The 27441-nt window shown below is 37.8% G+C and overlaps 1 protein-coding gene across 1 annotated transcript in view; it reads right to left on the reverse strand.

Annotated features, from left to right (window-relative positions):
• Positions 1 to 14157: 14157 nt before the first annotated feature.
• IFIH1 (interferon induced with helicase C domain 1) overlaps positions 14158 to 27441 on the reverse strand; it is a 58106-nt gene continuing 44822 nt past the window's right edge. The window contains exons 9-16 of the mRNA XM_007105288.4: positions 25176 to 25299; positions 24378 to 24650; positions 22858 to 23117; positions 20281 to 20430; positions 19301 to 19462; positions 15642 to 15832; positions 15079 to 15172; positions 14158 to 14660 (exon numbers count right to left, since the gene is read on the reverse strand). Of these exons, the coding sequence (XP_007105350.1) occupies positions 14481 to 14660; positions 15079 to 15172; positions 15642 to 15832; positions 19301 to 19462; positions 20281 to 20430; positions 22858 to 23117; positions 24378 to 24650; positions 25176 to 25299 (1434 nt within the window). The 3' untranslated portion in view covers positions 14158 to 14480. The remainder of the gene's footprint in view (positions 14661 to 15078; positions 15173 to 15641; positions 15833 to 19300; positions 19463 to 20280; positions 20431 to 22857; positions 23118 to 24377; positions 24651 to 25175; positions 25300 to 27441) is intronic.

A 27441-nucleotide genomic window follows, 5' to 3' on the forward strand; every position in this document is an offset into this window, starting at 1 on the left:
CTGTGGGGTTCATGTGCCACATTTGTGGGACTTTAAAAACGTTTTTATTGAGGTGTACTTGATGTACAATATTATATAAGTTTCAGGTGTACAACATAGTGATTCACAATTTTTAAAGGTTATACTCCATTTATAGTTATCATAAAATATTAGCTACATTCCCTGTGCTGTTCCATGCTCATGGTGGATGACTTGGTGTAACAATCAATTTGAATGGCAAGGCTTAGCTGATGTGGTCAAGGAGTCGTATGGGAGCCTGTGGGATCCAAAAAGACTGTGGGCTGTCTGGACCATCTGGTGGCTAAGGGATTGTGCTTTTTCTCTAATTAGCACCGACTCTGATGCAGCAAGTTCTCCCTTTCATGCTGCCTCCTCAGAGCTCATACTGATGAACTGTCACAGGGGAGGAAGTTGTGAAGAAGGATGAAGGAAACAGCAGGCAGGAGAGAGGAAAAGCAGATGGTGGACTCTGGAAACACGCAGTCTGGTCAGGCATGAATTTGTTGTCCTATAATGCGATGCCACAACTGGTTACACTGAGGCATGAGGGCAAACCCACAATTTCTCTCTTGGCGAACACTGAAGGTCAGAGAAATTACTTTTGTTGTGATACAGAGGCATGGCCTTTTATTCTGTTGTTACCCTGTTCCTACTGTAACAGGAAAAAGGAACAACAGCATTGCCTTCTCCCATATCAACTCCCATTTCCTAATGGAAGGTAAAAGAAGAAAATCCCCTTTGTTGAAAACAGAAGGGGCCATGCTTGACTGCATGAGGACTTGCTCTAGTTTTGCTTTTATTCAAATAAAATATCCAATGTGCGTTACTAGATATTTTCAAACGTATTCGTACAGCTCGAAGTACTATTTATGCCAGAATCTCCTTATCCCTATGACTCACACAATTTGTCCTTCGCTAAATGTAGGGTCCCTCCTTTGAAAAATCCATAGTCACTGACCTCTGGGTGCCATTACAGTATCAGCCTAGTGGTAAGCCTAATATTTCATAGAAGCACAGAGACTTCTATGGTTTCAGTATTTCTAACATGGTCATATCTTAGTTATAGACAAGATAAAAATACCCAGAAAAAAATATTTTTTCATAATACTTCAGGAAAACATCCATTTGCTCTAAAATTTTTTCTATCACCCCTCTGAATGTTTCCAGGACCAAAGAGACAGCAAGGTTTTTGAGGAAAAGACACATTGTCGACCTTGTGTAAGATTTCATCCAATCTTGAATTTGTGGGCTAGAGAAGATTTGCAGCACACAAAGCACGTTTAATCATTATTTTGCTACACTCTATTTAACAATTAGGTAATAGAATACTCCAGACATTAAACCAGTCACAAAAACTTTGGTAAGAGAAAAAAATCAGATGGAGAATCAAGAACTAAGTACCTCATCCTATTTAGAGGACTTGAGGTATAGGGGCGGGGAGGGGAAAATGATGGGAATGATGCCTTCTTTCTTCCACTTCCCTAGATCATAATGGTCTTCGCTGTAACAATAATCAATTGATTATGACTTGGTGAGATCTGGAAGAAAGCCATCCGAAGTGCTGTGCAGAACAAACTGTCATTAACCTGGATGAGTATGTGTGTGTATGTGTGTGTAAGACAGAGATATGAAGTCATCCAAGAAGGCTAAAGGAGGAATAGTAACAGCCAACAATCTCCAGGAGAATAAAATCAGATGTTTGCGAGTCACAGATCTCTGTGTGGCAGACAAGCCCACATTTTAAGACAAGAGGGATCTTGATTTCCCCCTTCAACAGGATTGATTTCCCCTTTCTCATGCTTTGACCCAGTGCTGATTCATCCCAGTTTTGACTATACCCTTTACTCAGTTGTCACTTTGGCCTTTGGGAGACAAAAGATACAGGAAAAAAAATAAAAGATAATGGGAGTGAACAGACATATAGAGAGGAAGGGTCAGAGAGGGCTCTGGCACCTGAAAGTAAGTCTAGTTTAGTACACGGATGTCAATCAAAGCGTGCCTCCTGCTTTTTCCTCACTTCACTTCAAACAGTGCCTATAATCTTGCTTTTGTAGAATAAAGATTACTTTATCTTCTCTCTTTACCTGGGTTCCCTGGAAACAGATTCTGAGATGGAGAGATGCAAGCAGGGTTTGTTTTGGGGGTGAGATCGAGAGCAGAAAGATCTCTCAGCAGATCCACCAGTAGGCAAGTGAAGAGGGCAGGATGGGGCGGTGAGAGATGCTGACCAGCAGTACAATTGAGAAGGAAGCCTCATTATACAGGGACCTCAGGAGCTTGGATGGCCCTTCAGAGTGGCCCCAAAGGAAGTAAGGGAGGAGAGGCTTGTGCTCCCTCATTCATCAGTCATTGGGTTCAGGCCACCCCAAAAGGGCATAACCTTAGGGGAGAATGTTCCCAGGGCCTAGGGTAGTACCAAGTGAGGGAGGCAGCTGTGGGCTCTCGGGAGCCATATTCCCAGGGCTGGGCCTGGCGGTATCCCGGCCCTGAAGAGGGGATCTGAGCAGAGAACTATGGTGTCCATTATGTTCTCTCACAAGTAATTGTTTTACCAGATATAAAAATATGCAAAACCAGGAAGATAAGACTTTGGAGAATTAAGAGAAAATAAGAGAATTCAAAGTTGGATAGTAATTTGCAAGGAGAAGATTGGAACTTCACGTTTAAACTGAATTTTATCTATGTCCTTCTTAAAAAATAAAATGTCTAAAATGACACTATCCACTATAGTGACAACTAGCCACATGTGTTGATTGAGCCCTTGAAATATGGCAAGTCCAAACTGAGATGTACTAGAAGTGTAAAATACACACATTTTGGAGACTTAGTAGGAAAAAAATAATGTGAAATATCTTATTAACAATTTTTACATTGATAACATCAATATAATATTTCTGCTGTAGTGAGATAAATAAAATGTTATTAAAATTAATCTCACCTGTTTAACTTTTTCAACGCAGCTTTTGGCAAATTTTAAATTAATTATGTGCATCATATGTGTATTGGACAGAGCTGGTCCAGAATAGTCTTAAATCCTGACAAACTGTCATGATCTCAAGCCACAGCCTAAGACAGAGCAGCACTGGAAAGGGCCACAGAATGGGGAGTGCAGAAACCATCTCCCCGCCTTACCAGAAATTCATTTCCCGCAGCCGCATAGCACAGGGAGATGAGCTCGGTGCTTCGTGACCACCTAGAGGGGTGGGATAGGGAGGGTGGGAGGGAGATGCAAGAGGGAGGGGATATGGGGATATATGTATATGTATAGCTGATTCACTATGTAATACAGCAGAAACTAACACACCATTGTAAAGCAATTATACTCCGATAAAGATGTTAAAAATAAATAAATAAATAGATAGATAAATAAATAAATAAAAGAAATTCATTTCCCTGGCCTTACTAACACGGGAACCCCAAAGCGCCTTCTTTCGCTCTTGAGAGACCAAGATAGCACCTGGGTCATACAACCAGTTGGGCCTCATTTGTAGAGTGGGAGTGGATGGAGGAAGTAAGCAAGATTCACTGTGCCATCCTCCTTGGGAACCGTAGCCTCTGGCAAGTAAAAGGTTTTGCTTTATTCACAAATCAACAGATTCTGACTCATTTCAAACCTTTTCCTCAGGACAAAGGAATTGTATCTACCACAGCTCAGTGATCAGTTTGGGTGGACCAGGGAACAGCTGGAGCCCAGTAAGCAAGCTCTTGGATGTAGTGAAGCAATTACTCCATATGCCAGGAACATGACCACATGTGGCCCTAGATGACGACCAAACAGAACTGAGTCACATTGAGAGCCAAAATAAGGTAATGTAAAGAAGTGACTTGTATTTGTTTCTGTCACCAACTGTGCAGTCCTTTTGTACTGATTTTGTTGATTGCCATCAATTCTATGCCAGCCGTGTTTTCCCCAGCTCGTGATTTTATTTCAACATCATCCAGAACCACTCATTTCTCTCACTCTCACTGCCAAAGACCGAGTCCAGATTTTCATCACCTCAGCCCGAATGACTGAAACCAGCTCCTTCCTTAATCTTTTTCCTTCCAAGTTTTCTCTCTTCAATATGATTTAGCTTGTTAACTCCTTGTAGACCATCTTTTCTAAAACACGTCACTCCACTGCGCAAAAAACTAGAATGACTTCATTTGTATTGGTCACCCAGTCAAACCCAAGCTCAGTCTGGCATTCCAATAGATGTGCAAAGCACATTCATTTCTCTTCTTCCTTCTTCCTCATTACCTCCATTTGTAATGTATTTCCTACTCCTTCCCTTTTAAAATTATTTTAAAGAACTATGAACATCTATTATACGCAAGGCATTATTCAAATTCCTTATTTACTCTAACTCAGAAGCTTTTCTCAATCCCTGGCTTTTCAGAACTCTACAATACCTATAATTTGTACACCACACAATTGTTGTATACTCATATTTTTCCTAATAATTTTATGCCTATAATCTTTGAACTCTCAACCTATTTGTTAACTCCCCAAGGTCAGAGATTACTCCTTATACTTCAAATCAGGAAAGGAAATTAATATTTATTGAATGCCATCTTTGTGTCAGTCACTGTAAAATGTGTTCAACATTTGTTATCAGCAATTTCTCTGTATCCACTTTTCCTTGTATGTGTGCTTTCCCTCCATTGTTTCCATATTTCCCTGCCAGACTGCCCCAGTGCCTGATGCCAAATAACACCGACTCAAGTAAGAAGCAGATTTACTTGTGTTTTGGGACAATGATGGTAGAATTTCCACCGGTAATTTCTACTTGGGCTGCAGCCTCCTGCCTTGCTTCTGGGATTCCCTCTCTCTTCAACATTTTCTCCCTTCCTCTTTGGCTCCTTCTAAATGATTCTGTTTTATGCAAAACATTTAAGCTATTTCTTTGACTCATTACCAATGCCGTAAGAAGGTCTCATCTTCAAAACTAAGCACACACATTAGCGGGGACATTCTAAAACCAAGGTAGTTCTCTTTCTCAGAGTTATTCTGCGAGTTTTAGTTATTTAAAAAAATATATCATACACACATTTTCTCGTTTCATCCTCTCAACAACTCATTTCATGGTCTTTCATGTAAGATAGGAATTTGGCGTTCAGTTATTGGTATTATAAAACTGATTGTTTGGATTCAGAAAATGAAATTATTTAGTGATAAAATACATTCTGTCCTGTTTCTAAATTTTTTGGTTAGAGAATTGGTCAGATGCATTTGAATCATTTCCTATGTGAAATTCAATGCTTATACATAAGAGAACATAGTTGGATATTTGAAAATTATAACTTCTTATGACAAATTCTCATATTCCTTTAGATATTACTGTATGAGTCTGAGTTCAATCTAGTTGGAGAAACCACAGAGTAATTTGAACAGGTAAATTTTAATATAAATAATTATTAACTATGATGGGATTGGAGTAACAGAGCATTAGCTAAGAAGAAGTAAAAAGAACCCTAAAGAATTATCGAAATAGCAGACATATGAAGCAGCCACTTCCCTTGTGGCTGAGATAGGGCACCCAAGGCTGATTCAGACCTGATTGGATAGGGCAATTGCAGGTTACTGAAAGCAAGGAAGTTGCCATGGTGCCACCAGAATTTGCCAGAAGTCTGTCTACCTTTTGGAGCATGCTGGAAATGTGCTCTCTGGGGACCAGGGAAAGCTGTTCAAGGGGAGGTGTCTTACTGGAGGTGCTCTACACAAAACTGCCTGGGAGTATGCGGTTGCTGGTCACTGAGTGCTGAGGGCTGCCATGCAAGACCCTGGTGCTGGAGAAAACCATGTGTACTGCAGGAACTGGATGCTGGAGAAGCCACTCAGGCTGCCGAAGCCTGAACCAGGAAACAAAACCGTTTCTTTCTGCACTGCCTCTCCAGCACCCTCTACAGGCAAACTTTAATGTCATGCCAACAGGCAAAGCAAAAATGTTTAAAGGGCCCAGATGCATCTTTAGGGAGCAGATAAAAAGGTTGAATTTGGAGATAAAAAGCAATAAATTGATAACTGTCACTGTTATTTTCTGATATTCCAGGGACTAAAAATGTTAGTATGGATATTCACAAAGATACCCCACCTCCCGATGCACACTTCCAAGGTGGAAAAACCATTTGTGGTTCAGGCATCCATCAAGCCTAGGATAATGAAGGGAGAAAAAGAAATGAACATAGTAAAACAATACTGATTTCCATTAAAAGGAAGAGACTGGGAGAATGGGTAGGGAAGATAAAAAGTAATACAGGATGATATAGGGAAATAATTTTGAGGAGTTTTGAAAAGAGAAAAAGAGGTGGTGAAGTAGTTCTCATGTATAATGTTTTTGTTCTCATGTATAATGTGCTTCTTTGGGAAACAGAGTTTAAAAGATTTGAAGATATTTTTATAATATGCAATTTCCATTTGGATTTTTTTTTTTGCATGCCAGAAAAAATATTTAAATTAATTTTTAGTCTGGCTGTTAACGTTAGGTTTCTTGTAATACAACTTCAGGCTGAGAGAAGCTATAAACAGAACCAGCTATATTTGGGTTACACTGACCATAACATTTTAAAGCTTTGTGAGTCCATCAGATTTTTAAACATACATATTTTTTTTCCTTTTACACACCAAGAATAAACATAACAGAACTTAGTCTAATATCCTGTACATAAATATTTATTAAAGTATTATTTCTACATTTATTATTTCCAATTAGGTTAGTCCTGATTACAGCGTGGCAATCTTCTTCTCTGTTTCTAATTAGTCAGTTTGCCTTCATCAAAGCATGTTTAAAAATCTTTACTACTTTCTTTATGTCCCCAATGTCCATCCTCAAATCCCCAACCCAACTCAGCAGATAGCCTAGTGATTGATGCCAGGAGAATAATTCCATCAGCCTCCTACTTCTGTACCTTTAAGCTGTATCTTTTATTCATATTTATGTTTCCCCTGCTTTAGAAGCAGCAGCAACTATCCTTCCACCAAACTTAGTCTTTCTTGTGCTCTTGGTTTCATCCTCTTCCTTCCTCCCGCACATTTTGTTTCAACAATTATGCTCTCATCTCTCCCTCTTGAATCTTGACTCTCTCCTTGTTTCTTGACTCTAACTCCTTGGCCTGTACACAGGCTTGAAACTTTGGATTCCCTTTCAAAATTTTCCCCCCATCTCTTTCCTTCTTTTGATTTATTTTTTTACAATTCCCATTTAAAGATCATCTATGCTTATTACATCCATTTCTTCATCTCCCCAAATTCACTCCTTGTTGAAGAATATCTACCAAGCTCACTGGGTATAGGTCAGTTTTCCTTAGCTCAAACACAAAGTCCAGTCAAATTGAGCACTCATTACAAAGCTTTTTAAAGAACATTTTTTAAGTATCCTAATCATTGGATATTGTGATTAAAGATGTACATGGCATCCACTATCCATCCCTCCATCCACCACCTTGGTTCCAGAGCAAACTATGATTATCTAGGCATTCTTTTCCTCACACTGCTTATGAAGTAATGACCTTACCTGGGCCAGAAGATGACTCTGCTGGGCCAGTCGCTAAGGCCTTTGTCTTGGAGAATGTTGGAAATATAGGATTGCGTCTCGAGGCATCTTTTGAACAGGATGGATATGATCAGAGCACCGGCATCTTACAATTTTCCTGCTGCGTCTAGCTTCATTCAGAGAAGTCCTGACCTCTCCTCATGACTGTTACATCAAAAGTTGGCATCTTCTTTCATCAGTTTAGTCCTTTTTCAAACCGTTACAGAGGAGTTGAATCTTTTTAATACTATTTTATAATTATTTAGGCAGATAAAATGATGTTTTTAAATTAAATGTTATGTTATCTACAAAACTATCTGAAAGTTATTATACGTTTTAAACCAAAAATATTTTATTCTAAACATAGTTAAAACAACTTTTCCTTTTCTAATGGGAGGTTATCTAACCATATTTGCTGGTGAAATTCTCTTTTCTAAATTGTTACATGTTCTTTTTTCTTATTGCTATACTACCCATCCTCGACACACACTCCCCAAGATAGGATAACCCCCAAAAGGACTTTGAGAAATCTCCTGGACACTCCACAATCCAATGCAATCTTCTATCTTCCATCCTTGTTGGAAATAACCTCTCTTTCTCCTCTTTTATGGCACTGAATCACTGTCTTTCATATATTATTGATATTTATGAATGTGGCTAGTATCTACAAGTGAATCTTAAAAGCAAAATCCTTATTCTACTCATTATGGAGTAAAAGATCCTTACTATTGGGTAAAAGATCTTGTGGGCAAGATCCTTATTTTACGAACTGTTCTCTGTGCCTAAAATACAGTACCTTACAAATAGCAGGACTTAAAAATATTTGATGAAATAAAGATGTTAAAAAAATATTTGATGAGTAGATAAAGAGATAATTGGCCATTTATTAAAACTATACATATCCCTCAGTAAATTCATGTTTCCTTCTTCCTTTCTCATTTCTTTGTCTACATGTTTCAATGTGGGTGTCTATTTAGCCTCTTTGCTTCTGTTTCTATTTTTTTCTTCATTTAGTTTCTATTCCCTTTTTACCTTCATTTTCTCTGCTTTTTCCTCTCCTGCTTGGAAGACACCATTTTAAATGGAATGAAACATTATTTTTATTTGTTTCTTGCAGTTATTCAAGTTCTGTATTTTATCTCAAAACAAATGAGTGATAAAAATAAAACGCTAAACTAAGCTGTTTATTACAAAATTTGGAGAACTTTAACTGATCTTTTCCCATGAAGTTAGTGGCTTTCAATAGAAAAAAATATTTAGTCTAATTAAACACGAGAAACATCAATGTTTTAGCAAAAGATTTGGGATTTATTTGTCAAATGTAATAAATGCTTTGAAAGTTATATGAAGCTGCAATTTTAAACTCAACAGGTTATTTAGCATGAATGGTGCAAAGTCAAGTCATGAAATTATAAATCTGGGTCAAATGCTAAATTTAGTAGTAGAAACCTTGGTGTGGTACTGAACTGATATTAATCTCAGGTGGGCAACCCTGTCCAAGATAACACTAAATCATTTGTTCTGGTCATTTTAGCATTATAAAAATCCTTACATCTTAGTGAATTAAGATCATTTCCATGCCTGTTAAGAGATTCAGAATGAAAGAACTAACAATCCAACAATCCATTCATCCTACGTGTGTTCAGGCGCTCATTAAAACGAGCAGAAGGCAGAGTTTGAAGGAACTATTTAAGCTGAAAAAAATGCTCATCTTTGGTTCATTATTATTTTATATATATATATATAACTGAATTAAACATTTAAATTTCTTTCATAAATGTCAAAATAATGTCCAGTTTTTAAATTAGTATGTAAAAATTAACATACTTCATCAAATATATTCAACTTAAATAGTGATTCAAATATATTCTAACAACTGCATGGTTAAATATTACTTCCTATAAACAGTCTGTTCCTCTTCTCACCTAGAATGTGGCCTTTAATTTGGATTTTAACTTATAAACTAATAGGGCTCAGCACTATCTAATGTCATCCTCAAATGAGATGCTTATGGGATGATTAATGTCCTGTAAAGAGGGACTTGGTAATACTCTGTGTAGAAAATATCTAAAAATTTTAAAGAATATCTGCAATGCTTTCCATATATATTTCATATTTTATAACCTATGACCTGAAAAAAAAGTTTCGAGATTTAGAAACAAATAAAAAACAGTGCTGGACATAAATTACTGTTTATATGCTACAGTGGAATCTGTCTCTCTCTCTCTCTCTCTTTTCATGCAATTGCTGGACTGCTCAGTACAACATTATTATATTATTATTTTTTTAATTTGTATACAATTTTAAAGGTTACTTTCTATTTACAAGTATTACAAAATATTGGCTATATTCCCCGTGTTGTACAGTACATCCTTGAGCCTCTCTTACACCCAGTAGTTTGTACTTCCCACTCCCCCACCCCTATATTCCACCCCCGTCCACTGCTGGTAACCAGTAGCTTGTTCTCTATAGCTGTGAGTCTGCTTCTTTTTTGTTATATGCACTAGTTTGTAGTATTTTTTGTATTCCACATATAAGTGATATCATAGTGTATTTGTCATTCTCTGTCTGACTTATTTCATTTAGCATAATGCCCTCCAAGTCCATCCATGTTGCTGCAAATTTCATTCTTTTTTATAGCTGAGTAGTATTCCATTGTATATACATACACCACATCTTCTTTATCCATTCCTCTGTTGATGGACACTTAGGTTGCTTCCATTATTATATTCTTCTTGAAGATGAAGACAGACTCTAATTAAAATTGTATCTACATGACAGACCTACTTAAGTCCTACAGCCACTTAATAAAAAAGTGTTGATCTTTCTATTTATATTGATACCTATCTTTGTATTGCACCTATAGAAGATCTGGACATTAAATCCCTCCTCTAGCTACACTGCATAGCATATTCATAGCAATCATGTTTCACCACAGCTACTACTTACTTCTTGAGATAAGCCCTCTGGGCTAAACATTGAGCGTTTATAATACTCATAATCAAACATAGGTCTAAAATTTACTATTATTAAGCTATACCCACAGCTGTGCTTCTAATACTGCTTCTGCTTTTCTGGAAACTCTTACTAATATATTCTATACACATATTATATTTGGAAATTATACAAGAAACCAAAGGCATTTGACAACTACTGGGTGTGTTTCATGCAGTATCCAAAGCCTCATGACAGTTCCTCAAGGTTGTTATTAACTTCCTATAGTCTCAAGAGAGATTAAGTAACTTGCTCAAGTCACAAAGCTGGTGGGGATCCAAACCCAAGTGTGTCTCACTTCATGCTCTCCCCATAAAAACAAAGATATAAAATTGTATATCTAGTACGACTAATTAAGGAGAAATTCACAAACTGAAAAAAGACAAACATTCACTTCAAATTAACTTCATAACTCTTAGAGGAAAATAAAATAATTTTCTTGTTTTTTCTTTATTGCTATGATTCATGTAATTGTTTACCAGATTTTGGAAATGAGCACTTTGTTATGCTCAGGGTGCGTGAACATTACTTTCCAGGGATGTGCTCTCCGTTATAGTTCTGAAAACATGAACTATGCTAGACGCTGGGAAGTGACACACGGAGTTTGTCTTTGAAAAACAAAGGATGTCTGCTGAAGAGGTGGCAAAGAAGGACTTATACCTCTGTGGAAAGGCATCAGGGTGAGAAAGGATCAGGGTGACCAGAAAATTCTGTAACAAGAATATTTGGTAGGAAATATCAGTAACACCCAATAAGCAATTTACTTTGGGGCTGAACATTGCTAATTTTCTCACTTCCTGTTGTTCTTTCCCATTAGCACCTAAAGGTGTTCAAGTCTCTTACACCTTAAAAGCAACAATGACAACAAGAAACACCAAATCAATCCTCTTTGGCTTTAGGTTCAACCAACTGAAAACAATGCCAGAAGCCTTCCTTTCCCTAAGCCTTCCTTTTCCGCTCTGATATAGGGACTATTAAATTGCAGAGAGGAAAATATTCACCTCTCTTATAGCGTTTTTCACTTTCAACAATTGCTTGTGACTTGCACTGATCATCCTGTGGAAAACAATTTCTTACCCATTTTTGTGTTGCCTCAATGCCTTACATTCAAAATATCTGTATAACCTATAAGTGACTGTATCTTAATTTCATATGGTCGAAATGATTTCAGATTTTTCGTAGTAAGCCTTTACATTTCTTATGCCCAAGGTTGGCCAATGATCTATTGGCTTGGAAATGCTTGTTGTTGTAAAATTTCCTGACCCCTCTGGGCCTTTCAAACCTGCCTTAAGGCGCATGACTCCAGCCAGTGTACCTGTTACCTGTTCTGTGAGACCCCTGCAATGCCCTTCAGCAAATAGGAGCTACCTTCAAATGTGTAACGTATTCAGTAGATATTTAGCCCACAGCTGATATTACCACAAATCACTAAACAGGGTCTCCATATGAAAGGAGCCACGGAGGGCTTCCCTGGGCTTCCCTGGGCTTCCCTGGTGGCGCAGTGGTTGAGAGTCAGGCTGCCGATGCAGGGGACACGGGTTCGTGCCCCGGTCCAGGAAGATCCCACATGCCGCGGAGCGGCTGGGCCCGTGAGCCATGGCCGCTGAGCCTGCGCGTCCGGAGCCTGTGCTCCGCAACGGGAGAGGCCACAACAGTGAGAGGCCCGTGTACCGCAAAAAAAAAAAAAAAAAGGAGCCAGAAGCATGAACTATGAGAATGCTAGCGTTGTAAGGAAACTTTGATACCATTTAATACAATCTCTGATTTTCCAGGAAAGCAAACACAAGCCCTGTGAAGTGAGGTTGCTCAGTCACCCAACTAATAGAAGGTTTTGTGGGTACTGAAACTCAGGCATCTAACAGGGTGTCTACCTGTCATGAGCATATTCTGTTAAATGACCTTAAAATGTCATGAGTATTAAACTGTTCATTAACAATCAAAACGTTAGAATGATTCCAATTGTTTTTGAATGCATTGTAGTTTGAGTTCTCAAGTACAGCTGCATATTCAGTTTTATGCCACTTGAAACATGTATTTCAAACCTTTGCAGTAGAAATAATACCTCTTTATTGAAAAAAATTACTAGAAAACATAGATGAAAAAACCCTGATATTTGCTGACACCTTAAAAACAGTCTACATATGTTACAGTAGTATATTTAGCTATTTTATGCATTTGGTTTCTTGCATAATTTCCAAAATGTTCTAGAAGACAGCAATACTTTAAATGGAGTCAGCTGGAGTTTTAAAAAGTATTTTAAGAAAACCACAATCATCTGTCCTCTTGACTGAATGTTCTAGAAGACAGCAATACTTTAAATGGAGTCAGCTGGATTTTGAAAAACTATTTTAAGAAAACCACAATCATCTTCTGTCCTCTTGCATTCTGAAGAGCTCTGAATGGTTAATATTCATCTTTGTTTAGGTCTTAATCAAAAGATTCAAAGCTACTGTTAGATTGAATTTAATTAATCCAAAAACCACAGAAGAATTTACTTTTCACTCCCTCCAACATTTTGTTTCTCCTTAGTCATAGGAGGTAACTTTCTGTGGAGCAGACCATCTGTGAGACGGGGTTAGTGTGGATTAAAATGGTCAGCTGTGGTTCTGTCTTGATCATGTGGTTCTTCCATGACAAAAGAGGCTGTTTATTTGCTGGGAGAACGTTCCGTTGTGCTGGGCCCTGTGTCTATCTCCAAATGATCACACTTAGTTCAGGAATGCTGACAGTGTCTCAGACACAGAGAGGTTACTCTTCTGCTTAGGACTAGAGAGTGGCAGAGGTAGGCATTTTCTATTTATTCTCTAATGACATCTAGCATCTGCTGCCTGCTCAACCCTGTGTGAACCCTGGACATCTCCACTGACACAGGTAATCTTCTGTGTATTCACAGCTAGTCTCCATTCTTGTTAGGTAATTTTTGAGTAGAGTGTTAGGTTCATGGAGGGAAAGCTGTGGAAGTAAGCCTTAACCTGCCTGATGGCTGCTTCTCAATAATACCTTGCCTTTCATGGTGCTTCATGTTTTTCAAAGTGCTTTCATATATACACATATATGACTTAATCACAAAAACTGGGCAAGTGGTGTGAGAAGCAGAATTCTAAGAAGGCCTCCAAGATCTCTGCCTGCAGTGTATATTCCCTGAAGATTCCCCTGACCTTGAGTGTGGGCAGGACCTGTGGGTATGATGGGATTACAGTTAAGACTGCCTTAGCCGACTTGAGAGAGTCTCCTGCTGGCTATGAAGAAGCAAACAGCTGTGAGAGGCCCTGTGAGCAGGCCACGTGGTGAGGGTGCTCCTTGGAGCTTAGACTGATCCCCAGTAGACAGCTAGCAAGAAAACAGGAATCCTAGCCTTCAGCTGCAAGGCGGTGACAGCCAGCAACCTGAAAGAGCTTGGAAGTGATTCTTCCCCCAGCGTATCTGGATGAGAACATCATCTGGCTGACACCTTGATTTCGGCCTTCTGAGACACTGAGCAGAGGACCCCGCCTTGACCTCTGGCCTACAGAACATGTGCAATAATAAACGGGTGTTGTTTCAAGCCACTAAATTTGTGGTAATTTGTTATGAAGCGATAGAAAGCTAATAAAAGCAAAGGCAGATAATACCATAACCATTTCACCAACAATGAGACTAATTCAGAAAGATGAACTGATTTGCTTAATTTTATTCTGAAAATTAGTGACAGGACTGAGATTAGTACCTCAGAGCATTAATACCCGAGCATTCTTTCCACTGTACTATAATGCTCCACACTAAAGAGCTTTACTGGTAGCTTTTCTTTACCTCTGCCCACTAACAAGGTAGAAATTTAAAGTATAATATATTGTCTTCTTGCATACAGCTCAACACAGAGTAAAGCAATGATTTTTATTAACTCTCACATCAGTTCTGTAGTATAATGAAAACAATAATCAAAATCATGTTAAATGTCAAGTTGATAATATTTTAAAAAGAATCTTGAATCAAATGTCAATCTTCATCACTAAACAAACAATATTCTGAATAGTTAAGATCGGGAAATGTCATTGGTAATTCTACCCACTTTTTGTATTGTTTTTTTGTTAAATTATTTTTGAAAACCACTACAAAATTCTTTATTTTGAGACAAGGCAAATCTAGGCCTTTGTGCACCATCATCGTTCCCCAAGCCTGGAAAACAAAAGAGAGAGAGCAAGAGGAAAAGTTAAATGCATATTAACGGGCTTCCCCGGTGGCACAGTGTTTAAGAATCCACCTGCCAATGCAGGGGACATGGGTTCGATCCCCGGTCTCGGAAGATCCCACATGCCGTGTGAGCCAACTACTGAGCCCGCGAGCCACAACTACTGAAGCCCGTGCGCCTAGAGCCCGTGCTCCGCAACAAGAGAAGCCACCGCAATGAGGAAGCCCGCGCACTGCAACGAAGAGTAGCCGCCTCTCGCCGCAGATAGAGAAAGCCCGTGCACAGCAACGAAGACCCAATGCAGCCAAAGATAAATAAATAAATAAATTAAAAAAAAAAAAAAGCACATTCAATTAAGAATTCCTTTTGGCCAAAGTAAAATTAAGCCCACAGCAATTTACTTACTTGGCCACAGTCTTTGCAGATTATCTCTCCATTTGTTTGATAGTCAGCAAACTTTGTTTGCAGTGCTTTGTTTCCTCTCACAATGTACCGTTTCCTAAAATTATCAAGGAGTCAGAATCACCCCTGAGAATTCACACAGGACCAGTATGCAGCACATGGTACACATTGCTGGGCTTGCCACTTGTCCACATGCATACACCAGCCAGCACCTCATCCCTTCTTCCAGATCAGCAGGCACCTCTCAAGGGCTATGTTGCCTTTTGTAGCTTCTTTCAAGTCTGCTGATTACTTTAACTAGACTTAAGTTGTTCAAGAAGTTGAGAACAAATATGAGCATTCACAAACTGATGTGCCTTGGGTGAAAGTGGCTTTCACTTCTCCTTTCCTGCCCCAGTGCATATATTTGAAAAATGTACACGAAATAGGGTTTACAATTTGGGGGCTGAGAAAGGAAAGTTCTGAAAAATAATGAATCTCATTTGTACTATTTTGGAAGAACATTTACAATACAACCTGCTTCATCCCTTATAAAGAAACTTAAAATTAAGTCTTCCTGGACTTACTTGAACTCTGGTGTCATATTGACATGGTGCATCTTTTCAATCACATGGATATCTTCTCCAGAGCAGGCTAGCACACTACAGTTTTTACAGAGAAAACTTATTAATGATGGGTTGTCCTTGAACTGCTTTGCAATACTTCTCCTGATTTTCATTTGCTTTTCCAATATACTTTGCATCTGTAATTCCAAAATCTGCATCAAGAAAAGAATATGCAATGTGGTCTTTTTCATAGTTTCACTGAAGTAAGTCTCCTGGAATTCAGAGATCTTAGACAGTTATGAAAATGTACACTTGACTCATGAAATTTTACACTTGGTCTAGAAATAGAAGTAATGAGGTGATGGCCCCCAAAGAATTTAGTATAGAATCTTCTCCTGTAATCACAGAAATATGGAATCCTCAGGTGTTCAAAACACAGCCCATTCCATTTTAGAAAAGTTCTGTTGTGAGAAAGTCTTTGGCAATATTAAAAAAAAAAAATCCCTCTAAGCCCCACCTCTGTTAGTTTTAATTCTGTCTCATAAAATAAATCTATTTTTTCTTCCACATGGAGTCTCTTTAAAGAACTAAATACTGTTACTTCATCACCCTTAGTCGTTTCTTATCCATGATAAGCCCCCGGTTTCTTTCATTTTTCTTCATATGTTGTAATTTCCAGACTCTTAGCTATCTTTATCTCCTCTATACATTTGTGACAGAAAATACTAGTTTCCCACTCAGCAGCCATTCTTCGTAGGAACAGAACTATAATTTTATTCTGAGTGGAAATATGCCAGCTAAATGAGGACATTTCCAAGCCAGTGGCCTTTGAGACATAAGAAGATGTTGAGTGAAATTTCCAGGAAAGTTCCTTAAGTATCAGATAGTTGGCATGGGCACTGTTGCCTTTTCCATCTTCCTCTTCCTTCCTTCTTAGAGTGAACATGCAGCAGCTGAAATTCTAAAAGCTTTGACCTTGAGAATGGAAGCCAAATAATAAAAGGTCAGAGAAGAGAGAGAGAGGAGTTTTGGCTTTCTCGTGACGCCATGGAGCGATTGTATGGGTCTAGATTGCCCACTGCCCACATTCTCTATATGAGAATAAGTCCTTAAATTTTTATATCCCCCATTCTGTGGCTAGTAGAGAAATTTATCAATATTTCATAACAGAGAAAATATAGTTTGTGAGAGATATAAAACTTGAGGTAGGGACTGGCCAGTTCTCATACCTATACAATTTCACAATAGAAAACCTAGTTCTTAAATAATTTACCTCCAAACTAAACCTCTCAGAGATGACAAAATTTATATTAAGCTGTGGAGGAAGCCACTGTTTTCCTTAAGATCGAAGGAAAGTTTTCAGTAAAAGTAAACTATCAGTGCTGAGGAGCAAAGCTGAATGGCCCATCTCTTTGGCTCTCGCCTCTGTGTTTTAGACCTTGATTTGAGGCAGCCATATTTAGCACAGAAAAGAGAACAAAACCTTGCAAGTGAGCCTGCAGGCTATGACACAGTTTAATCAGACAAGTATGAAGACTAATTTCCCATGTAAATTATAACAGTGTAATGAATTGAAGTATTCTGTTCTTTAAAAGTTTAGTTAGGTTGTTCTTGCAAGTATTTACAGGTCAGCGAGCTGGTGCAAAGATGATTTGGCATACAGGAACAGATACATGTGGGCAATTAAGAAACACCTATGAGCTCGACAGAAAAAAAGACAACAAAACCAAGGTAAGTGTTTGGATATGTAATCAGGACACCGGAAACCAAAAGAGTAGCTCTAAACTAGTAAAGAATATGAAACAATTAGAGGGGCAAAAAGAGAAAAGAAATCATAACAAATATATGGGAGGCACAGCTATGATCAAAGCCCAAATAAAATGTAAAAATGTGGCAAATGTTGTTGGGTGAAGGCTAGGGAACATGTTTAACATCTTCAACTTGCTCCTAGAAGTCTAATTTGATTGAAGAAGCTTTCAGTTATGTATAAACTCAGTATAGGACATGGAAAATAAACCTCCCCTTATGTGTCAACTCTCACCATTCATTAGTGGTTGCCTGAAAGTTGTGTTGAGGAAGTTCTTAAATCAGAAGAAAGGAGTGCTTTGACCTGGTGGCAATGGGTGCTGGGGGCTTTGTACAGAGTAGTGGTGGCATATACCCCACATCATTGCCATCCCTTCTCTGGGTTTGTCTACCTGGAGTAGTTTCAGGAGAGTAGGTCTCTTAGCCGAAGGAGACCTAAAAATATAGTCCATTCTGGGGCCCCCAAAGGGACTGGGTCTTTTTCTAGAGATTATCTGGAAAAATGTGACTCATAAACTCCAGAGATGTTTCTAGAGTTTATACAAAACAACAGGTCTTGAAACATCAACCTCTGAAAACATCCCACTTGACTGATTTATTTAGGACTTTAAATGTAAAACAATAACTTTCCAGGGGTATTATATGGCCACAAATGTTTGATCTGACACCACAAAATGTTTGGTTTGCCTTATATTTAAAGGGGTTTTAAAATATAAATTCATGTAGAAACCTGGCCAGGAAACCTTGGAGTTGGTTATAGCAATGCACACCAATTTGAAAGCATCCCTTTTGTGAAACTCTATTTAGGGTAGAGCCAATTCCAATGTTAAGAAACTAACATTCACACCCATATGCAAGGGTGTGAATTTTCTTCTAAATGGATTGTTTGCTATTATAGTAGTTACAGTCTTTAATTCAGTGGTATGGGGGATTTCCTGAAATATTGTAGAAATACATTCTTCCTTCGCTGCATTCCTCTCACAACTCAAATGACTCCATGTTAGTAAACTGAGATGCAGCTAGATGATATATGATGTATTTTCTTACCATTCAGGGTTAGCCTCAATGTCTCTCCCTCTAAGAAGCCTTTCCCAAACACCTAACCTAAAGTGCCCATCTAGAAGCTTGTTTCACATTGTCCTGTTCTAATTCTCCAGCTCTTCTTTCCATTCGATGTATTAGTTGCCTTATTTCTGTTTATTGTTTCCCCTCCTCAAATCTCACCACTCGAATATAAGTTTCACGCAGCAGGGGTCTATCTGCGTTGCTTGCCGCTATGTTCTGTTTCTACAATGTTGCCTGACACACAGTAGGCACTTCACAGATATTTCTGGAATGAAAAAATTGTTCCTGTACAGATTAGACCAGACCAAAATGACCAGGTAGGGTTGAACAAGTAAGTTGTACTAGTCTTTCTGGATTAGGGACAACCTAAATTTATATTATCAAAGTTTACAGAATGGTTCCCTGACAATTTCTGCCCACCATGGATCTTGATTCTTTGTATGTGAATCTGGACTCAGCACAGCTCATCAAACTGGAATTTAAAATTCACCACAATTTCTGTCTGGAGACTTAGCCACAGAGATATCAATGGTAACCACAGGCAGCCGTTTTTTTGTTTTTTGTTTTCGGTACACGGGCCGCTCACTGTTGTGGCCTCTCCCGTTGCGGAGCACAGGCTCCAGACGCACAGGCTCAGTGGCCGTGGCTCACGGGCCCAGCTGCTCCGAGGCATGTGGGAGCCTCCCGGACCGGGGCACGAACCCGCGTCCCCTGCATCGGCAGGCGGATTCTCAACCACTGTGCCACCAGGGAAGCCCCAAGCCATTTTAAATGGAAAACCAAAATTCAGAGTTGGCCCAAAACAATACCTTACGAGCATACTCCTCTGGTTTCATATTTTGAACACGGTCTATAGCTTTATACATCATTTTCTCTCGGAAATCATTAACTGTCTCACGTTCAATAACTCCTGAGCCTCTTTGGGCAACCAGGACGTAGGTGCTCTCGTCAGCTCTGGCTCGACCACGGGCCTGAGAACAGAAAGAAATCAAGTCAGTGAAGGACTGTGCCTTGCTGTGAATGCTCCCGTTTTTGTCCTGGAATGATATTCACTGCTCAGTATCCCGGTCCTCAAATGATCCCTCTCTTCTCTGTAAAGTTAATTATTTTTCATTCTTTATTAGTTGGCTATTTCAAACTCAAAATGCACCTTAATGCAGAAAAAATGTTCTAGAATGAGGGTGTTTAAGTCCCCACACCAGCCCTCAAAAGCCTCTCTAACACAAGACGGTCCTGTCCCGCCTTTCTGTTCCCCAGGGCACCCCTCTCAAACCCTGTGAACCATCATCAGTGATTTGGGCTGGGGAGAAGGGCACTGTCCCCCACGTTGTAGGAGGGATGAATGGGGAGAAGGGCATCTCTGACCTTGCCACCAGAGCTGTGGAGAGTGCTGCTCTGTTCCTGGCATCCTACCTTCAATGTTGAGCACATATTTCCATGAAAACATGCTCAACATGGTGATACATTTCTATAGTCTTCTGTATCAAGTGATAATATTTAGGTACATTTTCAGTAACAGAAAATGTTATGGCCTTGCCCAGGAACCTCACTATCAACTATAATATCATCCTCATGAAAAATGCATTCTGAGTAGTGAGGCCCTGAATACTAACACATGGACTCCTGAAATCCAAGTATTTCTTAATTTGGTGGCTGTCTGGTTATCTGGTTTATTTCTCTTTTCGTAGGAAAAGATATATTTTTAAAACTATGTGTGCTGTTTTACTAAATGAAAACAAAACAAGAACACAAAATCAAAAATGAACATAATCGAGGTATTTGAATGTACCTGGACCATGGCTATTTCGTTAGTGACGAGACCATAACGGATAACGATATTACATTCTTTAATATCCAGACCTTCTTCTGCCACTGTGGTAGCGATAAGCAGATTTATTTTTCCCGTGCGAAATTTACTAATGACTTCTTTTTGTTCATTCTGAAGAAACATTTTAGTAAATTAAATGTTGTAACACTAAACACATTAAAATCTTCTAATTAGGAAAAGAAATATTAAATTGCAACTGGTCAGTGTAAATTAAAGGATTAAATCATACACGGATTTGCTGCCATCTGTTTTTGGCATTGAACAAAGACATGATGGTGAGACAACATTTGATTTCCAATCTGGGATTACTACACAATGACAAGAATATTTCCATCCTCCAGTCTGGAGGTGGGAAGGCCATCATTTATGCCAAGGAAACAAATTGATGGGTGACTTGGGAGGAAGAAACGAGATGCTTTCAGTTGAGAAGAGCATACAACAATGAGAAACTAAAATAGGCTTTGCTTTTTACTATTGATACATTAATTTCAGACTCTTTAACAGAGGATAAGATGCAGTGACAATTTTAAATATATAGTTGAATTTTGAGTCACAGAGAAAATACACACGGTATACTGTGTTTGGTCATTTTAAGAGACATTCAAGCAAAAAAAAAAAAAAATAAAAGAAATATTCCTGAAAACATTGGCTGCCTCCAGCGAGGGAAGCTGGGAGACTGGAGGACAGTGGTACGTCCTGTACCTTATTAATTTTGAAAGAGGTAAATATATTATCTGTTAAAAAGGATATAAATAAAAATGCAAGAAGAAGTTATTAAAAACATAATTAAAACAGCTATATTTGTGAAAAAATCTGAATTTTGGAAGTTAATATAGGTAAAGAAATCAAATATGCACTCTGGCCCTTGCATAGGAGGAATGATTGAGCATAATCCTAGCTTGACGTGGCCAGAGGAGTTTTATTTTCATAACCATTCTTATCAAAGCTGTTGGTCCAGTGGCCTTTGGAGCACATTCACCCTATCTTTTGCTCCCAAACATTAAACAAAAATACACCTGTCAGACAAACGTATGTTCTCCTATTTCCATCCCTTTCTTTTTAGAGGCAGCATGTCAGGTGTCTTTATTTGACTCCTAACTGCTGGAGAATCCTGCAGAAAGATCGCTCTCCAGTCTTCTCTGATAATTTTTCCTTCTTGCACTCATATCCACTGATAAAAACGTACATGTCTTTGGATTTTAGCAGATGTTTGTGCCTTCATTCACAGGAGTAACTTTAATAAGGAAAATTTCAGACACAGTGTCAGACCCTCAAATCATATCACATAGATGCCTAACTCCTCTTCCAATAAGTCCAGCTCAGTTTACAGGTGAGGATGTGGGGAGTGAGGAAGGGGGCATGTTCTTAATTTTGGCATGCAGCCACCAAGTCTGAAATGGATAAGGAGCTAAAACTAGCTTGAATGCATACCTTCCATTTGTACACCATCCCTTTTCAAAGAGGAGCTGAGGCCACATAAAATCAAAGTTTTAACACTAAAGCTAATAGAATAAAAACTTTAAAACAGGACCAAAAGTGAAAGAGTATAGGTGTATTACTTGCAAGGATTAACACATAGGCTGAGAAAATGAACTTCAGTTTTGCCTGTGAGTTTCCTGGAAGCTAGGGCAAAAAGGGAAACATATCAAGTAAACCAGCTCTCATCATAAAAAAGGATGTAAACTCCTTACCCAACAAGGAGTTTGTTTTTTGAAAGAAAACAGTGCTTTCTCTGGCATAAACTCTAGAGGCAACTTTAACATGAGTACATGTAGAGAGTATACTGAGTTATGGTGGACAATTTCAAGAATGACATTTTTTCAGCAAACATTAAAACAGATTTAATTTGCTCCAGTGGACCAAATGATGATGAGCATAACAGAACTGAAGTGTCCCCTTGTCCAGCAAGACTGAGGACCAATATGACTTCAGAAGAACATTTTACTCTAACATGCTATCCTGGTTTCACCCATGCTTATAATCGCTATGACTGTCTTTTTTCTCTCTCAAGTGTTTTTTTAATACTGTGCACAAAAGTAGTATAATGAATTGAAAACAAAACAAAACAAATCTTAAAAAGGAAAAGAAAATCTCTCATAGTCCCGAATCTCTAACACATCAAATGTCTTAATTTTTCCAAGTTCCCTTAAGGATCTCATTCTATGCAAACATATTTTACATAATTCTAATTATCATGCACACATTTTTGTGGGAATTTGATTTTTCCACTTGATATTACATTGTAATTGTTTTCCCATTTTGTTACTAAGTTTAAATGTCAATCATTTTCTGCAAAGGAAACTCAATCTAGAAAGTTCCTCCAAGAATGTGGAAAAAATGATTCCTAGAACAATGGTTAGCCTATCAAATACCACAGATTGATTGATTGCTATTAAACAATTTTCTTTCAAGAACAAGTGTTTCATTCCATTACAGTATTGGTGGGTTGGTGGGAAGATTGATGAAGAAAAGACTACAACTAAACTGGGAAGGGAAATAACGGCGTAAGGAAAATAAAATCCAAAAGGATGTTTTCACCTGTGTCATGGGCTTGAACTCACTGCTGTGTCCAGCTCCAATCAGATGGTGGGCTTTGATGCCTACTTCTGCAAATTTTTCATTTTCAGTAATCCACTGGGAAAGGGCATATGCACTTTGTCGTGTTTTTGTGAAAATTATTCCTCGTGCTGATTCCTCGGCCCTTGTATATTGTTCCATTATGGTGTTTCTCAATTTGGTCAGCTTCTCATTTTCATGTTCTGGGTTTACAGCCAGCTTTTTCAACATTTTCTTATTTTCTTTAAGAAATAATTAGTTTATTTATTTTCTTTTTTATTGAAGTATACTTGATTTACAATGTTGTGTTAGTTTTGGGTGTACAATAAAGTGATTCAGTTATATATACATAAGTATTTTATATATATATATATTCTTTTTCAGATTCTTTTCCATTATGGTTTATTACAAGATATTGAATATAGTTCCCTGTGCTACACTGTAGGACCTTGTTATTCATCTATTTTAAAAATAGTAGTTTGTATCTGCTCATCCCAAACTCCTAATTTATCCCTCTCCTACTACCTTGCCCCTTTGGTAACCGGAAGTTTGTTTTCTATGTCTGTGAGTCTGTTTGTTTTATAAATAAGTTCCTTTGTAGCATATTTGAGATTCCACATATAAGTGGTATCATATAATTATTTGTCTTTCTGTCTGACTTACTTCACTTAGTATGATAATCTCTAGGTCCATCCATGTTGCTGCAAATGGCATATTTTTCATTCTTTTTTATGGCTGAGTAGTATTCCATTATCTATATCTATATCTATCTATCTATCTATACCACATCTTTTGTATCCATTCATCTATTGATGGACTTTTAGGTTTCTTCCATGTCTTGGCTATTATAAATAGTGCTGCTATGATTGCGGTGTTTGCATCTTTCAGAATTAGAGTTTTCTCTGGATATTTGCCCAGGAGTGGGATTGCTGGATCATATAGTAACTCTATTTTTAGATTTTTGAGGAGCTTCCATATTGTTCTCCATAGTGGCTGCACCAATTTACATTTCCACCAGCAGTGTAGGAGGACTCTCTTTTCTCCACACCCTCTCCAGCTTTGACTATTTGTAGACTATTTAATGATGGCCATTCTGACTGCGTCAGGTGATACCTCATTACAGTTTTGATTTGCAAGAAATAATTAGTTTAAATTAGTAAAATATGTGAATAACTAACTGGAAGATTTTATATAATGAAGTACTAAGATGTTCAACTACAGTTAGTCTTGTGCCATATCTAATAATTCAGCTAGTGTTTAAGATAAATTTATTGCAGTCATCTTGACAATAAAACCAGATGACCAAATGATTAATTATGATCATACAGTTCATGGTTACTTAATCCCATCAATCAGAAATAGCCCCAATATGAGGGGGATTTCTTCTTTCACAATGAAAGATTATTTTAAGAGGGACTTTTGGAGAGCTCCTGAGAAGCAGTGGGTTCATGCCAAAGAGGTAAATGCATGAGACCATGAAAAAATGTTACACTGATTCTTACCCAAAAATAAAGTCATGAGAAATCCATCTGTCTCATCCAGCTTCAAAGGTTTCTTTTCATCACCTGCATCTTCATCATCATCACCATCATCATCACTCTCATCACTGTCATCTCCTAGGACTGCAAACTTCTTTTCTTTCTCATCATTGTAGAAAGTTTCAAGGTGATTATATGCATCAATCATTCGGATTGTATCATTAATTTGTAGGGCCTCATTGTACTTCCTCAGATGTTCTGCACAAACACGATCTTTGCGATTTCCTTCTCTTGCAGCTATGAAAAACATGTTATGTAAGTGAAATAATGATAGAACACCCCCTCAATTGTGCTGTGGACTTGAATATGTTTATGATACTGACTCGAAAATAGCCTTCACCATTTTTTGAAATGAGCAAATTAAGGCTCAGAACGTGCCATGAGCACTAAAAGGGGGCAAGTTTTTTGACTCCTAGACTTGCTACTTGTATTCTGCGTCAGCAAGAAAACATACTTGACTCATGCTGACTCAGAGCAATGGCATGAAAAACATATTATTTGCGTTTGCATTTGGAAACAGAGATACTAATATTTATCTTAATATTTTAAATATACAATAAGTGAAAGACTCTGGAGATAAAGAAAAAATGAATTGGTGCCTCTTTCCTTAGATAAGGAATTAGAACGTGTTTATCCTTGTCCTACTCAGAACACAGAAATTCCATTGGCTATTACACTTACTTTCAGTTTACTTGGGAATATGTGATCTGGAATCATGGCATAAACATGGGATAAATTGTGTTATGTCAAAACCCAAATTACCTGTTTTTTCCATTTGAATGAGCCATTGTTCATACGGTTGAGTTCCAAAATCTGACATTGGACTAATTTGGCAAAAAGTTTGAATCTTTGTCATTATTTCTAGAAGTTTATCTTTAAATGGATCCTAAAAACAAATTATACATTTATTCTTACATGCTTATGTTGCTGAATGAATAACATTATCTGTGTTAAAATAATTTCCATGTTATAACAAATTTGATTCAGAATCTTTGTCTAGACAAAGTAACAAGTCACTCTGATCACCTCTTTGTACACTGATTTTTTTAATCAGCTTCTCTTTTACTTCCACCCTCGAGCCACACCACACCAATATCAGGTATCCCTGCTGGAATTTCCAATTTAAGAGTTTACAAAAATAAAATTAATGAATGATATACACTTTGAATGCTAATAGTAATTTTAAAAATATATATTAAATAATGCCCCAATTATTTAGAAAGCTTGTAATTTAATTTAGAAAACACTCCTTTTTGAAGAACTGGTTTCAGTATTATTTCTACCAAAATAAAAAGTTAAAAGGTAGAGTTTTGAAAAAAGCCAGACACAGAAGAGTACATACTATAGGATTTCATTTATATAAAGTTCAAAAGCAGTCAAAAGCCATCTTTGGTGTTAGAAGTCAGGATAGTAGTTATCCCACGGGGGGTGGGTGACTGGAGGGGACAATAGGAAGTTTTGAGGGTTGTGGCAGTGTTCTGTCTCTTGATCTGGATTTTTCTTTGTTCTTTTTTTGGCCGCACTGCGCAGCATGTGGGATCTTAGTTCTCCAGGAATCGAACTGGAGGCCCCCTGCACTGGAAGGGCAGAGTCTTAACAACTGGACCACCAGGGAAGTCCCTTGATCTGGATTTTGGTTATACAAGTGTGTTCAGTTTATGAAAATACAGCAATCTGTACACTTACGAATTTGAACGTTTCTGTACGTGTGTTATGCTTCAATAAAAAGTATAACCAAAGTTAATTAAGTTAAAAGGTAAGATGGGGAAGAGATATGGGAACATATGTATATGTATAACTGATTCACTTTGTTGTAAAGAAAAACTAACACACCATTGTAAAGCAATTATACTCCAATAAAGATGTTAAAAAAAAAAAAGTAAGATTGCAAATTCTTTTAAAATATACTCTTGAGGGGACTTCCCTGATGGCCCAGTAGGTAAGACTCTGCACTCTCAATGCAGGGGCCCCGGGTCTGATCCCTGGTCGGGGAACTAGATCCCACATGCATCCCTCATGCATGCCACAACTAAGAGTCTGCATGCTGCAACTAGGAAGTCCGGGCACAGCCAAAATCAATAAATTAATTAATTAATTAAAAAATAAATAAATAAAATAAAATATACTCTGAGGATGTTGTGGATTTTTTTTTTTAGTCTGAAGGTCAAATATATTCATTATCACATAAATATAAATGAGATAAACATACCAATTAAAAGGTAAAATGCTGTGAGATTTAAAACTCAGGTATGTCCTACATACAAGAATCAAACATTTATAACATTCTCAAAATGAAAAAATTATATACAAGAGATAAATTATATAGGAGAACAGATTAATAACTATTACTTTGTTCTTTTATTGAGATAATAATTGACATATAACGCTATATTAGTTTTTTTTAACATCACTTTTTTTTTTCACACACACACACTGTATTTTATTTTTACAAGAGATAAATAAACTGACACCAAGCATTGTAAATGGATGACCACAGATGTTGTGGAGTTTTTTAAATGATTACGATTAGAAACATGCATTTAAACTTATCAGATAAAACTGAATAAGTAACAAAAAGTGAAGAAAAATAAAGTACATTCAAATGTGCTACTTCAGCTGGAATAGATAGTGCTGTTTTTCAGAATTTCCAAAAAAGAATGACCTATGGCAATTGGTTGCTAACGTTAGTTCAGTTCCTACATTTCAAACAATGTTATCTGTTATGCATATTTCATAATTCAACATCCTTATGAGGTAGATTTGGAAAGATTACACTTATTATCAAGTACTCACAGCTAAAATTTATGATGCTTTTTATATTTTACAAAAGAAAGTACTGACATAATGTACTGGTTATACTGTTCAAACTGACTCTCAGTTGGTTTGTTTTTTTCTTTTTTTTGTGGTACGCGGGGCTCTCACTGTTGTGGCCTCTCCCGTTGCGGAGCACAGGCTCCGGACGCGCAGGCTCAGTGGCCATGGCTCACGGGCCCAGCCGCTCCGCGGCATGTGGGATCTTCCCGGACCG

Source organism: Physeter macrocephalus, chromosome 2 (assembly GCF_002837175.3).
Source record: "Physeter macrocephalus isolate SW-GA chromosome 2, ASM283717v5, whole genome shotgun sequence".
NCBI lineage: Eukaryota > Metazoa > Chordata > Mammalia > Artiodactyla > Physeteridae > Physeter > Physeter macrocephalus.